The sequence below is a fragment of the Dermacentor silvarum genome, unplaced genomic scaffold (assembly GCF_013339745.2).
Source record: "Dermacentor silvarum isolate Dsil-2018 unplaced genomic scaffold, BIME_Dsil_1.4 Seq835, whole genome shotgun sequence".
NCBI lineage: Eukaryota > Metazoa > Arthropoda > Arachnida > Ixodida > Ixodidae > Dermacentor > Dermacentor silvarum.
Window position 1 is genome coordinate 44456 of NW_023606849.1, and position 13342 is coordinate 57797.

Consider the following 13342-nt stretch of genomic DNA (forward strand, 5'->3'; position numbering starts at 1 on the left):
TGTGTTTAAATTTAAGTTCACCGTAGAGTTAATGTGTTGTTTTCCGCAGGAAGCAGCACATATACAGTAAATATTTCGTCTAAGTTGAAGTGACTTTAGTTAAACTTGCCTCGTAGCGCCACTTTCTGGTATCGCCCAATGGTTCCCCGTATGTGAATGGTAATGGAATATATTAAGCCTACACAATACATATTTACAAGACACGTTTCTTACTTGCCCACGCACTTTTAGGCAACACAGATATCTCTGTCAATTTGAAAGAAGAAAATGTTTTAAACTGTATTCTCTCTCGGAGTCATATCGCACAATTACTCGCGTGAGCAACATTTAAGATTCCCAGCATGCCACCACCCACAAATAGTCATGCGGCAGCTCTGGTATGGTGCGTTGAACAGTGACCCGGCATTCAAATATTTCATATTACGGATTGAGGATTACGGTGAACCCATCGTATTCGCCTGACTCTGGTCCGAAATGAGCGGACGATTGGGCCGAACCTGCCGGCCCACTCAACATATAAAAAGGTAGAATCTATTAAGAGATAGACAGCGTTACGTTTTGGACCGTTTGAGAAGTGAGAGTATATCAGCATAGCTTCTGATATTCGCTTGATGAGCGTGGTTTTGGAGGGCACTCTGACGACCCACAATCCAGAATCTGAGCTCTCGTTTCTGGTAATTATGCATATAACGAATGATATTTGTAAAGTTCCGTGCGTTATGGGCGTGTGCGAAGCATCGACCAGGCCGACATGGTGAAGGGCGAAAAACTGCTTGTGTCCTTTATTGCGCTTGCTTATAAAAACACGCCAAGAGCAAAGAGGGAAAAGTAAAGAGAAAGGGCACGGCTCGTGCCGAGTAGAAATAATGACGTGGTTTGCGCTGGTAAGCGTACTATCAGATCACGATACATCCCTCTCCTTTTGAAAGTACACATTTAAGAACAGCAGCTATGTAATGCACGTCCTCACAGTATTAAAAGTAAAGAGTTCAAGACAACTGTTGAAAATTCGAGTCGTACTGCAGACGTTGAGGTGGTCTGCCCTGGCGGCGAGATCTTCGTAATGATGTAGTGGGGTCTGTCGCCATTACAGGCGGTGCGTTAATCTGCTCGGGCAGGTCGGGAGCAGCGTGTGTACTTTGCTGGCATTCCTCAGTACCGTGGTCATCTTCCAGTGCGTCCTGGATGAAAGCTTCACCTGTGGGAAGCAGATGTTGCCTGTTGCGACGGAGTGTTTTGTTGTCCTCTGTCAACACTTCATATGATCTTGGATACACCTGCTTAACCACTTTCGCTTTCCGTGACCAAGACTTTTTCTTCAGCCTAACAGTCTGTCCCTTTTCCAGTGGTGGTAGAACCCGTCTTGAATATTCCTTTTGAACATGTTTCCACACTTGGGTTCTCTGCTGGTTGCTGAAATCAGGAAGAGTCGATCTTAATCGCCTTCCTTGCAGTAGTTCTCCAGGTGATCGTCCATCTTCTAACGGGGTTGACCTGTAGCTAAGTAGCCCCAGCCAGAAATCTTCTCTTGCTTCTTTCGTTTTCTTCAAAATTCTTTTAGCTACCTGCACACCTTTCTCTGCAAGTCCGTTGGACCTCGGGAACTCCGGGCTTGAGGTGACATGTCTGAAGTCATACCTGCTTGCAAATCGGCAGAAGTCTCGGCTTCTGAACTGAGGTCCGTTGTCTGTACACACCTCATACGGCACCGTATCTCGCAAATATGGCCCCCAGCTTGTCGATGACGGTTGTCGCCGATGTGTCACGCAGCTCCTCCACTTCTGGAAAGTTAGAAAGAGCGTCATACACTGAAAGATACGACCTTCCACCGTATTCGAATAAGTCGACACCGACCCTATACCATGGGTAATGCGGTGTAGGTCTAATGATGAGTGGTTCGGCGGGCTGATTATATGCATAGCGTTTGCACACAGCACACCTCTGGATCATTTCTGTGATATCTGCGTTAATGTTTGGCCAAAAAATGAATCTTCTTGCCCTTGCTTTACACTTATTAAGGCCCATGTGGCCTTCATGCACTCGTGCCATCATCTCGCTTCTCATGGACACAGGCACGATCACTTTTGTACCTTTCAGGAGAACACCTTTCACAATTGACAGCTCGCCTGTGAAAGGTTTCAGCTCTCCTTCCACTTTTTCACCGTTGCGAACGGCCTGAATTACGGCGCGTAAATAGGGATCCTTATCAGTCTCTTCGTTTAGCCGCTTCAACGTGACGTCGCTGACAAGGGCTGTAACTGCACTCACAGCATGGATTTCCACATCGGCATCAGCGTCCGCATCGCCCTGGTCCGGCATCACGGCTGTGGCTCGCGATAGCATGTCTGCCAAGATGAGTTCTTTTCCTGGAACGTATCGAAGGACATAGTCATATTTGAGCAAACGCATAAAAAACCTTTGTAGTCTAGGTGGCATATCAGCGATTGCTTTTTGAGCTATAGCTATCAACGGCCGATGATCAGTTTCCAAGACAATTTGTCGACCATAGATGAAGTAATGAAACTTCTGGCAGCCGAAAGTCACTGCTAATGCTTCCTTTTCTATCTGTGAATAACGCTGTTCCGCGTCCGTCAGCACCCTTGATGCGTATGCCACAGGACGCCATTCACTTCCGTGACGCTGCATGAGAGCTGAACCCAAACCATTCATTGATGCATCTGACGTCACTTTTGTTTCTTTCTGAGGGTCAAAGATAGCTAGCAGTGGCTGCTGGCCAAGGCTGTCGCAGATACTGTGCCATTCATGCGTGTGGTTTGGTGTCCATGCAAATACTGCATCATGCTTGATTAGGCTGCGCAAAGAAGACGTCCTCTGCGACAAGGAGGGAAGGTACTTGGAAAAATAATTGGCTACACCCAGAAGACGCTGCACTCCCTGTTTATCGGCCGGAATGGGCATCTGTTTCATGCATTCAATCAGCCGTTGGTTGGGCTTTATGCCGTCTTTCGAGATAATATCACCCAGAAATTCGATTTCGTGAACACCAACCTTGCACTTCTCTGCGTTTAGCTTAAGACCAGCTTTCCTAGCAGCTTCGAGTACTGATCTCAACCGATGGTCATGTTGTTCCTGCGAGATTCCCCAAATCAAAATGTCATCTACATACACATGAACGCCCGGTAAGGAATCAAATATTTCGCTCAGAGTCTTTTGAAATACTTCTGACGCTGACGCAATTCCAAAGGGCATCCGCAAGAACCTATACCTTCCGAAAGGAGTTGCGAAAGTGCAGATTCTTGACGTTTCTTCGTCGAGAGGAATTTGATGAAAACCAGCTTTCGCGTCAAGTCTACTGAACACCTTTGCACCGGCCAGTTCTGCCTCTATCTATGTCCTCCCGCCTTGGCATTTCGTAATGCTCCCGTTTTATGCTAGCGTTGATTATCCTGGGATCCATGCAAACCCTCAACTTTCCATCTTTTTTCTTGACAATTACCAATGGGCTTACCCATTCAGTCGGTTCGGTGACCTTTGTCACGATGCCCGCTTGCTCCATCCGCTTCAGCTCGTTGCGAAGTGGTTCTTTTAGGGCCAAAGGAACTCGTCGGGCAGCTTGAACCACTGGGACAGCATCCGCAGACAGGACCATCTTGTAGTGTCGCTGTACGCAGCCGGTGCCTTCGAATAGCTCGCCGAATTCCTGCATTACTTGTTCGGAGCTGCTCGCTGCTACTGCGTTGACTGTCCTGGTAACTAGCCCGAGCATTTCACTTGCCTTGAGCCCGAGCAGTGCCTTTCTTCCTTTCTTGGAGACGAAGAAGTCCAAGCGCTGGCGTCTGTCACCGATGACTACTTCTTGGCTGATGACGCCTAGGTGTTTGATGATGGCCCCATCGTATGACCGCAAAGTGGTGTTGCTGCGTTTGACAGGCGGCATTGGCCGCAGCTTCCTGTAGGCTGAATACGGTATGAGGTTAGCTTGAGATCCCGTGTCGACTTTGAATTTTAGTTCGTCGCCGCCAAGGCTCGCTATCACCATCCAATCTCGCTCATTCCGTATGTTACCGGTACACACATCTAAAATTTCAAAGTCGTTGCCATCACCGTCATCCTGGAGCTCATCTACACGCGCCGCTCTTCTGCAGCAAACAGCAAAGTGATTCCTTCCGTTACAGATTCTGCAAGTTTTGCCATAAGCTGGGCAGTCGCGTGGCCTGTGTTCTCTGCCACAACGTGAGCATTTCAACATTTTTGGATGCTTGGTTGAGATCCGAGCGACATTCACTGGATCTACTTGGTTACTTTATCTGACCATGCTTCGCATTGCAAAGCAGCTACCTCTGATGCCTTGCATATGTTTTCGGCTTTGGCCAGCGTGAGCTCGTTGTCTTGCAGGAGTTTGGCCCGGAGGCTGTCATTGCTAATGCCGATCACAATTTGGTCGCGAATCATGGAGTCTGTTAGCTTTCCGAAATTGCACGATCGGGCTTGCATCCTCACGCCTCGTGCGAACTGTTCAAAACTCTCCCCCGCTGTCTGCGTCCGCTTTCGGAACAGATACCGCTCGTAGACTTCGTTTGTTTGAGCAGCCCAGTATGCGTCAAACTTGACTACGACGGTATCGTAGTCTTCTTTGCTTTCACCTTCGCTGAAGGAGAAGTTGTTGAAAACTTCTAATGCGTCCTCCCCTGCTAAGCTCAGTAGTACTGCTGTCTTCGCTGCCTTGCTCAGGGGTTTGTCATGCGGCTTTGTTACCGTGAAGTAGAGCTCCAGCATCTGCTTAAACCGTTGCCAATTCTTGCCCATATCACCTGTCATGAGTAGTGGTCCCGGTGGCTTCAGCACATCCATGTCTGCTCCTGGGTGCGCCCGAGGTTCTGCTCCCGCTGAATAGTGTTGCACTGGGCGGCCACTTTTGACACCATGTAAAGTTCCGTGCGTTATGGGCGTGTGCGAAGCATCGACCAGGCCGACATGGTGAAGGGCGAAAAACTGCTTGTGTCCTTTATTGCGCTTGCTTATAAAGACACGCCAAGAGCAAAGAGGGAAAAGTAAAGAGAAAGGGCACGGCTCGTGCCGAGTAGAAATAATGACGTGGTTTGCACTGGTAAGCGTACTATCAGATCACGATACAATATTAATATTACTTTATTTTCTATCAGTCTCATGGACGAGGCTGTGATTGGGAATTGCTCTTGAGAAAGCAGCTTTACTGAAACCCAGAGCCCATTTTGAATAAGGCACTCAGCAAAAGCAGACAAACGAACACCATAGTGAATCGTTACAGAAGAAAGTTCCGATGCAAAATAATTCCAATAACTGCTTAAGCAAGGGAGGGTCAATGAGATAACTGAAATGGAACGTTTCATCACTATAACTTACAACACCTCACGCTTTATGCATACATAAGGACCAAAGAATAGGAAAAGGCACAGGGATCTTTCAATGAAATGCAAAATTGGTCAGGTAAAATATTAACATACGCGTTTTTCTGAACTCCCGTTGCAGTACTTCGACGCGTTATCTCATTCGGACACAAAGGGTTCAACGACTTGCGCCAAAGCTGTGCTCACTTACATTTGTCCTTGAATACCAACATCAGCAAGCTTTTCGATTTCAAACCGGCGGCGGAAGTCACTTGCACCTTCTTGAGAAAGTCGCAAAAGAGGTCCTCAATCGCATCTTGTGGAACACTGTCGAACAGGTCCTTGGCGATGCACTGGACATTTTCCGAAGGAAGAAACAACGCGCAAGTAACACATGCTTTAGCGGATCGTGACAGACAGACCTCGTGATATAATGATTTGCTACCTGCATCAGCAGCGCGAGCTTTGCTAGTCACGCCTATAACGAAATAAAAAGTACTCTCGGCACATCTAGACATGGACATCGGGACCACTGTGTACTGACTTCTTTCACTTCGTGCAGCCATTTGCGTGATGCATTTGCAGATTATTATCTGTTAGCCACTTCGCAATACTAAACTGCTATGCATTTTTTTAGGGTGGGGTGGCTGACTTTGCTTTCGTTTAAAAAATTTATATAAGCGGCCTTTTCACGATCATGCTAATGCTGCTGTCATATCTTCTAAGCCTCTGACTGTACTATTTCTGTGTTCTATTTTCAACCTTTGTTTATAAGTCGCGCCTCCTAGACAGCTTCATCTGAGAGGTCGAGTTGCTAAGTCAGTTTGTGTCGAACTATTGTCACGTGCACAGCTGTGTACAGAACAATGAATTCCAGTTTAGGTGAGATAGCGCTCTCTTGTTCCACACTATTTCTTATTTTGCGCTGTGTTGCTAAGATGTTGTGTTGCGTTGCTGAACTTCAGGTACGATCGTTCCTAATGCATTTTTTAGTTTACTCGACGCTACAAACTAAGCGTACTTACATCTACACTGTGCGTGTGAATGCTAAACTCCCTAACAAAGTTTTCTTAGGAAACATCATCATTCCCATGTTTGTCTTACCAAGGTGTCTTCGACACTCCTCCTCTCAACGCTCCTTACAGACTGTTGTCGTACAGAGCTCTGAGAGAAATTCTGCACTGCAACCTCACTAGCTTTATTGTGCTGGTCACGCACATGAAGTTTTTTTTTTTCTATCGCTGAACCAGATAAACTCTACATTATTGTACTTAAAATCGTCTCCTCCAGCTTCGAACTTGAAACTTTTTAGGGTGCATTCACATAGTGAACTGAAATAACTGGGGGGTATAGTGACTTCGGTATTGTGGAGGGTGTACAAGGTAAATAAAAACGTTTTGTAGAAAAGATGTCCCGAGTTGCACTTACTTCTTCGAACTGTACTATGGACTGTATTGTGCTTCCCTGGAAGAATTACGCATCGTTAGTGTTTGTTTCACACATACAAATAACTACACATATTAATGAAATAAACCGTCTGACAACCTGTCAATGCCACACGTCACATAAAAGCTGTGCACTTATTTTGAAATCTGTGCGTTGCTTGGCTCGTTTATGGCACTTTGTTTTAGGTAGGTTCTTCCCTCGGCTCAGTTTATTAAAATAAATATGTGTTACCGATGCTGGAATCAAACCTTTTCCTTTGAGCACAGCAGCGCGGTGCTCGAACTAAGCCACGGTGGCAGTTTATTCTGCTTTAATACCTTGTTAGCAACAATACATATAAGAAGCAGGCCACTTGGGAGTAAAAACATGATGTATCATTTGGCTTGACTGTACTAAGTTAAACTTCCTTCAAAGGCCTTAAGATGCTCCCAACCGTCAAGTTTATGCAATCACTCTGCGGTTCAATCATGTGCTCCAGGGCATCACGCCTGTACGTAAGACACAAATAAGTGTCGCCTTGCAGACCTTGCGTTTACGCGCGATGTACAGCGAAGCTATTGCCGAAGTTACACAAGCGCCATCACCACAAGGCGTCGCACCGTCGAGATCAACGTAGTGTCCACGACCTCGTTCGCGCCCTTTCCGTTGGTGCTTCGACGCCGTGGTGCAGGTTCGCGGCATCCATACGCATGCACGTAACCCGCGTTCACGATGAGAGTGTCACTGTAATTATTTACCAGTCTTGCCCTGATGTCGATTGCGGTCGCTGCACACTCGGCGCGACCGATGCAACGGAAAGAGCGCCCACTCAGCAAGGACAGATACATCGTGTGCACACGTTCGTCATGCGCGCACGCAGATGTGCCAGAGTGCAGCATATATCCTCATTCTAGTCGACCGTTTGCCTTGCGCAAGTGCGTTAATAAACTAATTCAATTTCTCACAGTAAAGTGCGTCACAAAATGTGTAAAGTACGACTTACACACAACGTGCAGACTGATAGCATCGGATTGTAATTTCAACATAGGAGAAAACATAATTCTGTTACGCGGAAACTCAAAATTACACTAGCCCTGCAGACGAAAATTTTTCTTTGTCGACGCGACGGTTTACCCGTACGGACGCAGCAAATTTGCCGCGGTGGCCATATACAGCTTGGCTGTAAAAAATGACACGCCATTCCACTGCTGTGAAGGTGAATTACCAGCGGAGCAGTTCAGCATACGACATAAAGGTGACACATCATTTAGATCAAAGATATGAGCAAATGTTATTTCTCTTGAGCGGCGACGGCGGTCGTGCCGAAGAAAGACACGCACGCACACCTTTATTTTGATCGGCGGTCGTGATCGGCGGCATACATTCGCGTGGAAGACTACCGCCACTGCGGGGAGCCGGAGGAAACTAGACACGCGCGACGGGAATGCCACGCCGGAAGAGCGGAAGGAAACTAGGCATGCAAGCGCTTGGAATGACGACGAAGAGAGGGCGATGCGAGCGTACACATGGTCGACGTGGGCCGGATAGCGGGGAATCTTTGAGAAACCCTTATTATCTACCTGATAGTCGACTGAATTGAAAATGATGCCTATTGATAACTAATCTGCTGAAAAGGCAGATCCAAGTGGAGAAACGTGTAAACGATTATGCATCATATTTGGGAGCTGAGCATTTGCACACGGAAATCTGACACGGGAAATGCCAATTGACACGGAAAATGCATAGATCACTAGCCACAGACAGCTTGGCTGTAAAAAAGAAAACCTTTCGCTACAGATCTAACAGGCACTTTTTCATGCGTTTCAGCGCATTGTGCTAAGGTCCTAAGTTATACATCGTGAGATAGATTGTTACGAAAAAAAAATTCCCAGGTATTCTCCCAGCCTTAGAGACCTGAACGCGAAAGCCTTGTAAAGCTTACAGTAATTCACCTTATTCCACCTTAATCCACCATAAGCTTCCTTAATCCACCCTAATCCTGTTTAATCCACCTTAATCTTTCTTCATCCACCTTAATGCACGCTAGTCAACCTTAATCCTCCGTAATAGACCTTAATCGACCTTAATCCAGCATAATCTATACGAATCCACCTTATTTCAACCTAATCCACCTTAATACAATCACTGATCAATCATGAATTAACGTTGCTAATCGTTAATCATCTTTTATACACGGCTGGACATGCTTTCGTTCACCTGTGGCCTTCCCTGGGTCACGCGACTTTTTGTACCTCACAACGCGACCTTGAAACATAGAGATTTAGGGCTTTCACCTTAAACATCAACAAGACCACGATGTACTTTCTTTCCCGTCACACAAGAAAAAAACTTATTTGAAAAAAGTTGCTTGCAGTAAATAAAACCACAGAACAACTACTTTCGAAAGGTCAATTGGTGTTGGTGTTCGTTTATTTCTTGATAAATCCACCCATTCGGGCAAAGAAGCACTTAACCTTACTAGAAGAGGAGTAGGAAAAACTCATGTGTGTTTTTGCTATAGCAATTATATGGGAACTCCAGGCGCATTTCTGCCGTCGCCATGATGTTCCGTATAAACTCCACGGGCGATAAAATCGTCGCCACATGCCGTATGCTCTATGTGCGAGTGAAAGCGTGCGAGGGTGAGCCGGCGATCGCAACTCAGACTCACGCATGAAAGCGAACGAAGCGGTAAGGAAGCGCGCCGTCTTCCAGTCGCGTGGAACGCTCAGGAGTGAGGGTACGAAAAGGACGGCGCAGTTTACTCCGCGCCGCCCGAGCGACCGCGTGCGCCCGCCGGGCTGCAATGCTCGAGCCGGGGGGAGGCTAGAGAAGCCGTGTAGTATGCCGCACACACACACACACACACACACACACACACACACACACACACACACACACACACACACACACACACACACACACACCTAATAACTAGTATCGCCTACGTGGAACACGTTTCCCATAATGTCTGTTCAAACATTGGGAGGGATCTTCACAATTTTGTTTCAATGTTCGAGACACCACGTTAGTTCATAGATTCCGGGATGAGACTGGACAAATGAATGCATCTTTTATTGCGATAGCAATTATATGGAAACTTCTACCGGATTTCTGCCGTTGGCGTCGCCGTCGCCGTGAGGTTCCGCATAGATTTCAAGGGCGATAAAATCGTCGCCGCGCGCCGTATGCGCGAGCAAAAGCGCGTGGGGGACGCGCGCTATCACAGAGGGCGAAGCCCCCCCCCCCCCCCCCTCCCGCGCGCGCGTTATCACGGAGAGCGAACGCTCGGCGGAAAGCAAACGTGACCGTCGAGCGAAAGATCGTGGGGGTATGGGAGGGAGGCGGGGCGGCGCTGTGCTCCGGCACCAAAGGCGTATCTTGCCACTCAATCTCCCACGCGAAAGCAACAAAGCGGGAAGAGGGGGGAAGGGGGGGCAGCTTCTCCTCTGCCAACAACTTCTTTGCGCGTTGCCCGAGGATGCCGGTCGTCCGCACCGTCTCTTATCTCCACACGGCTCTGACCTTTGTATGCGCTGTGCATTCGCCGCTCAGTTTCCGTTGAAGCGATAGACCGCGCGAACCTGCGCTTGCTGCCAGCGTTTTGACAGTCGTTGGCTGCGATCATTCAGTGTGATGTATTCATGTTTGCTCGTGCGCACTGACACCACGATTGTTAATTCAGTTAGTAAGCCAATGTGTCCAAGTTTATGCAGCCGATAAAACTACTATCCCTACTCCGAATAGCTCTCTAATAATTTGCTATCGCAATCGATGCTTCGCCTTTCGGGCGAAACTGCGACATTTTTTTTATTACGGCACCACGGTAGTAGATACCATGCGGATTAGAGTCCTATAGGACGCCATTCTAATAAATATTGCTTGTCTTAAGACGAACTAACACAAGTTTCTGACCCGTTCCTTGCTCTATGCTTTCGTGCAGTTGGACCATATGTGGACTGTAGTGATCTACGCCATTTGCGAGTGGTTTATGCATGTTTGCGTTGGTTTCAACTTGATAAAAGAGGTCGGCACCGTGTACTCACTTTGACTGTATCTCCTGACGCACACCCAGCCAAGTTCTCATTAACGCACTGCATTCAGAAGAAACATATAGCGCACAAGCAAGTCACCAGATATGCACAGAATATTGGAATTTGTGGAGCGCTAACAAAGCCTCACAATAGCATGCACTAATCTCTGAGAATGAAATGCGACAGAAGCTCTAAATTAGAACGCCTTATATGTGCAATTGCTCTAGTGCCACGCCACGTAGCTACGAATCTGGTCACTAAAGGTGATACGGACTATGATCTAAGTGTACGATCCAAAATTACGCCAATTTCACATTAAGTGGAAATGCTGGAAACGAAAGTATGCGCATTATTTCTTTCTAACTTAACGCGGTTCATTCCGTAAATAAACACACACCCGCTCACCGGTGACAGACAGACATACTCTGTGGTTCGCCGTACGGCTGGACTCGGTCCTGCGTTAATTCTTTCATAATTTCTGTACGAGCTTTGCCGTGACCAGGCGATTCTTAACATCATATATTTGCCACCAAATTAAGCTATTTATGTTGATAAATAGCTTAATAGCTTAATTTATAAACAGAAACTTACACTTGGTGTATTTATACATTTTGTGTCTGCCAATGGCACATTGTTTCTCCGTATTCATTCCTGCTTGGTTAGCAGCAGAAAGCACTGCCTATGCTTAGGGCATGAGCATGCATAAACATGGTAACATTTGTACATCTGACATGAGAACAATAAAAAAATCGTCCTTAATCTTTTAGTGGCCAACCTTGGTCCAGATATTGGGTAACGTAAGCCTTATTTCTCCTCCGCATACTTGGTCACGGATGGTCCCGCTGTATTTTTTTATATACAAATACAAATCCACCAAGTTTCCAGCTGAAACGAAAAGAAAAAGAAAAGAAAAAAAAAGGAAGAGATCACATCATGTCTTCGTCAAAAAAAAAAAAAAGACACGAAGGAAGCCCGCCAAACTGTAACAGTAACCCAAATTTCCGCGCACGCCCTGGCACGATGAGCCTGTCTTTTAACAGACGTGGCTACAATATTCGAGACTCACGGATACCCGGATTTTGTAAGCGCATCTCGCGCGATTACATACGTGTAAATAGGGTAACGCGCACTACGCTTAATCTGAAAAAACGTTGGGGGTAGCATTAATAATCTGGGCTTGTTAATGACACCTAAATATAAATACGGACATCGTTTTGTGCTCTCCTAAAATTGCGGCCGCCGTGGGAGCCATTGAACACGCACCAAGTGCTCTGCAGCAGAACACCATAGTCACTGAGCCACTGTTCACGGTTATGGTGAAGTTCACGAGAGAGACAGCCTGTTGGATTTCCATCAGAATAGTTAGGAGTGCCATCGCTTCTCTCTATCGCTCTCTCTCTCGTTTTTTTTAGAGGCCGTCGACTAGCAATGGAAAAGACAGTGAAAGTAACAGCTAAATGTGTTGCCAGTGAAGGCTGCCTGGTCAATAGCAGTAAGACAAAAAGATATTTTTCTCCAGAAGCTATTTGATGGGTGAACAGTGGCTGGCTAGAGTGCAAAATGTTTTTTTTTTTCTCGTAGGTATTCGCTATGATTTAGTAATATACATAATGTTGATTCTACATCCGCAACATCAATCCTCCGTGTATTTTCTCTACAATACGATGTTTACGTACTCGGTGCGCGACAGGAAAGGCAGCATATACTAATCGCAAAAATTTACTTAATTATTTAATTAGCTTAATAACACAAAAGCGCTAGATCTGTTTAACGTGGTCGCACTTCCTACTGTAAATGTCGAGCGCCGCAGGATCGAGACCTGCTGGGGTAGCTTACTTTCTGACTAAGTCGTTGAGCTGCTGAGCTCGAGATCGCCGGCTCATGCACTTAATTTAGGCGCACGCGAAAACACCAAAGGCGGTCAAAGTTATTTCACACTCCCCCACTATGGCATGCGTTATAATCTCACTGTAGTTCAGGCACGTCAAACCCCAGAATGTATTTTTTTGCATATGGTCGCTGAAGATTTTGTGACTTTCCAAAAGTGCAGAAAGACAGATCCATCACGATTGCGTGCAGTCAAGGCCAGCTTAAGCGAAATAAAAATCTTTAAACGTTCAGTAGGTGCTCCCTAACTTCAAGTTATTCATCCTGTCTTGTGCACCACACTGGGAATGCGTTGCGATGTCGCGTCCTGGAAAAAGGTGTAGGGAAGCTGCTTTACTCGGCCACTATATAGTATAACGAACGAGTCCCATCATGAGGCAGAAATTGGGCCTCTTCGTTCAGCTTCGCAGTACAATCACACGTTGCGCCATGTTCGTTGAGAATGAAAATGGATGTAACACGGCCTCGTAATAAAGAATGCCGCCATACAACGTCTGGACGAAATATGATTTCCGTACAACCATTTGTCACACACACTCCTGCCGAAGGCCTAGTAATCAGGCCGGCCGGCAGCAATATATATATATATATATATATATATATATATATATATATATATATATATATATATATAGGCTTACGTTTTAGTGAAGGGAAGGTGACGATGCC

The 13342-nt window shown here is 46.4% G+C and overlaps 1 protein-coding gene across 1 annotated transcript; it reads right to left on the minus strand.

Moving 5' to 3' along the window:
* Window positions 1–703: 703 nt before the first annotated feature.
* On the minus strand, window positions 704–2334 carry LOC125941992 (uncharacterized). The gene has a single exon (XM_049659890.1). The coding sequence runs from the start codon at window positions 1917–1919 to the stop codon at window positions 990–992; it is 930 nt and encodes a 309-aa protein (XP_049515847.1). The 5' UTR covers window positions 1920–2334; the 3' UTR covers window positions 704–989.
* Between the last annotated feature and the right edge of the window lie 11008 nt (window positions 2335–13342).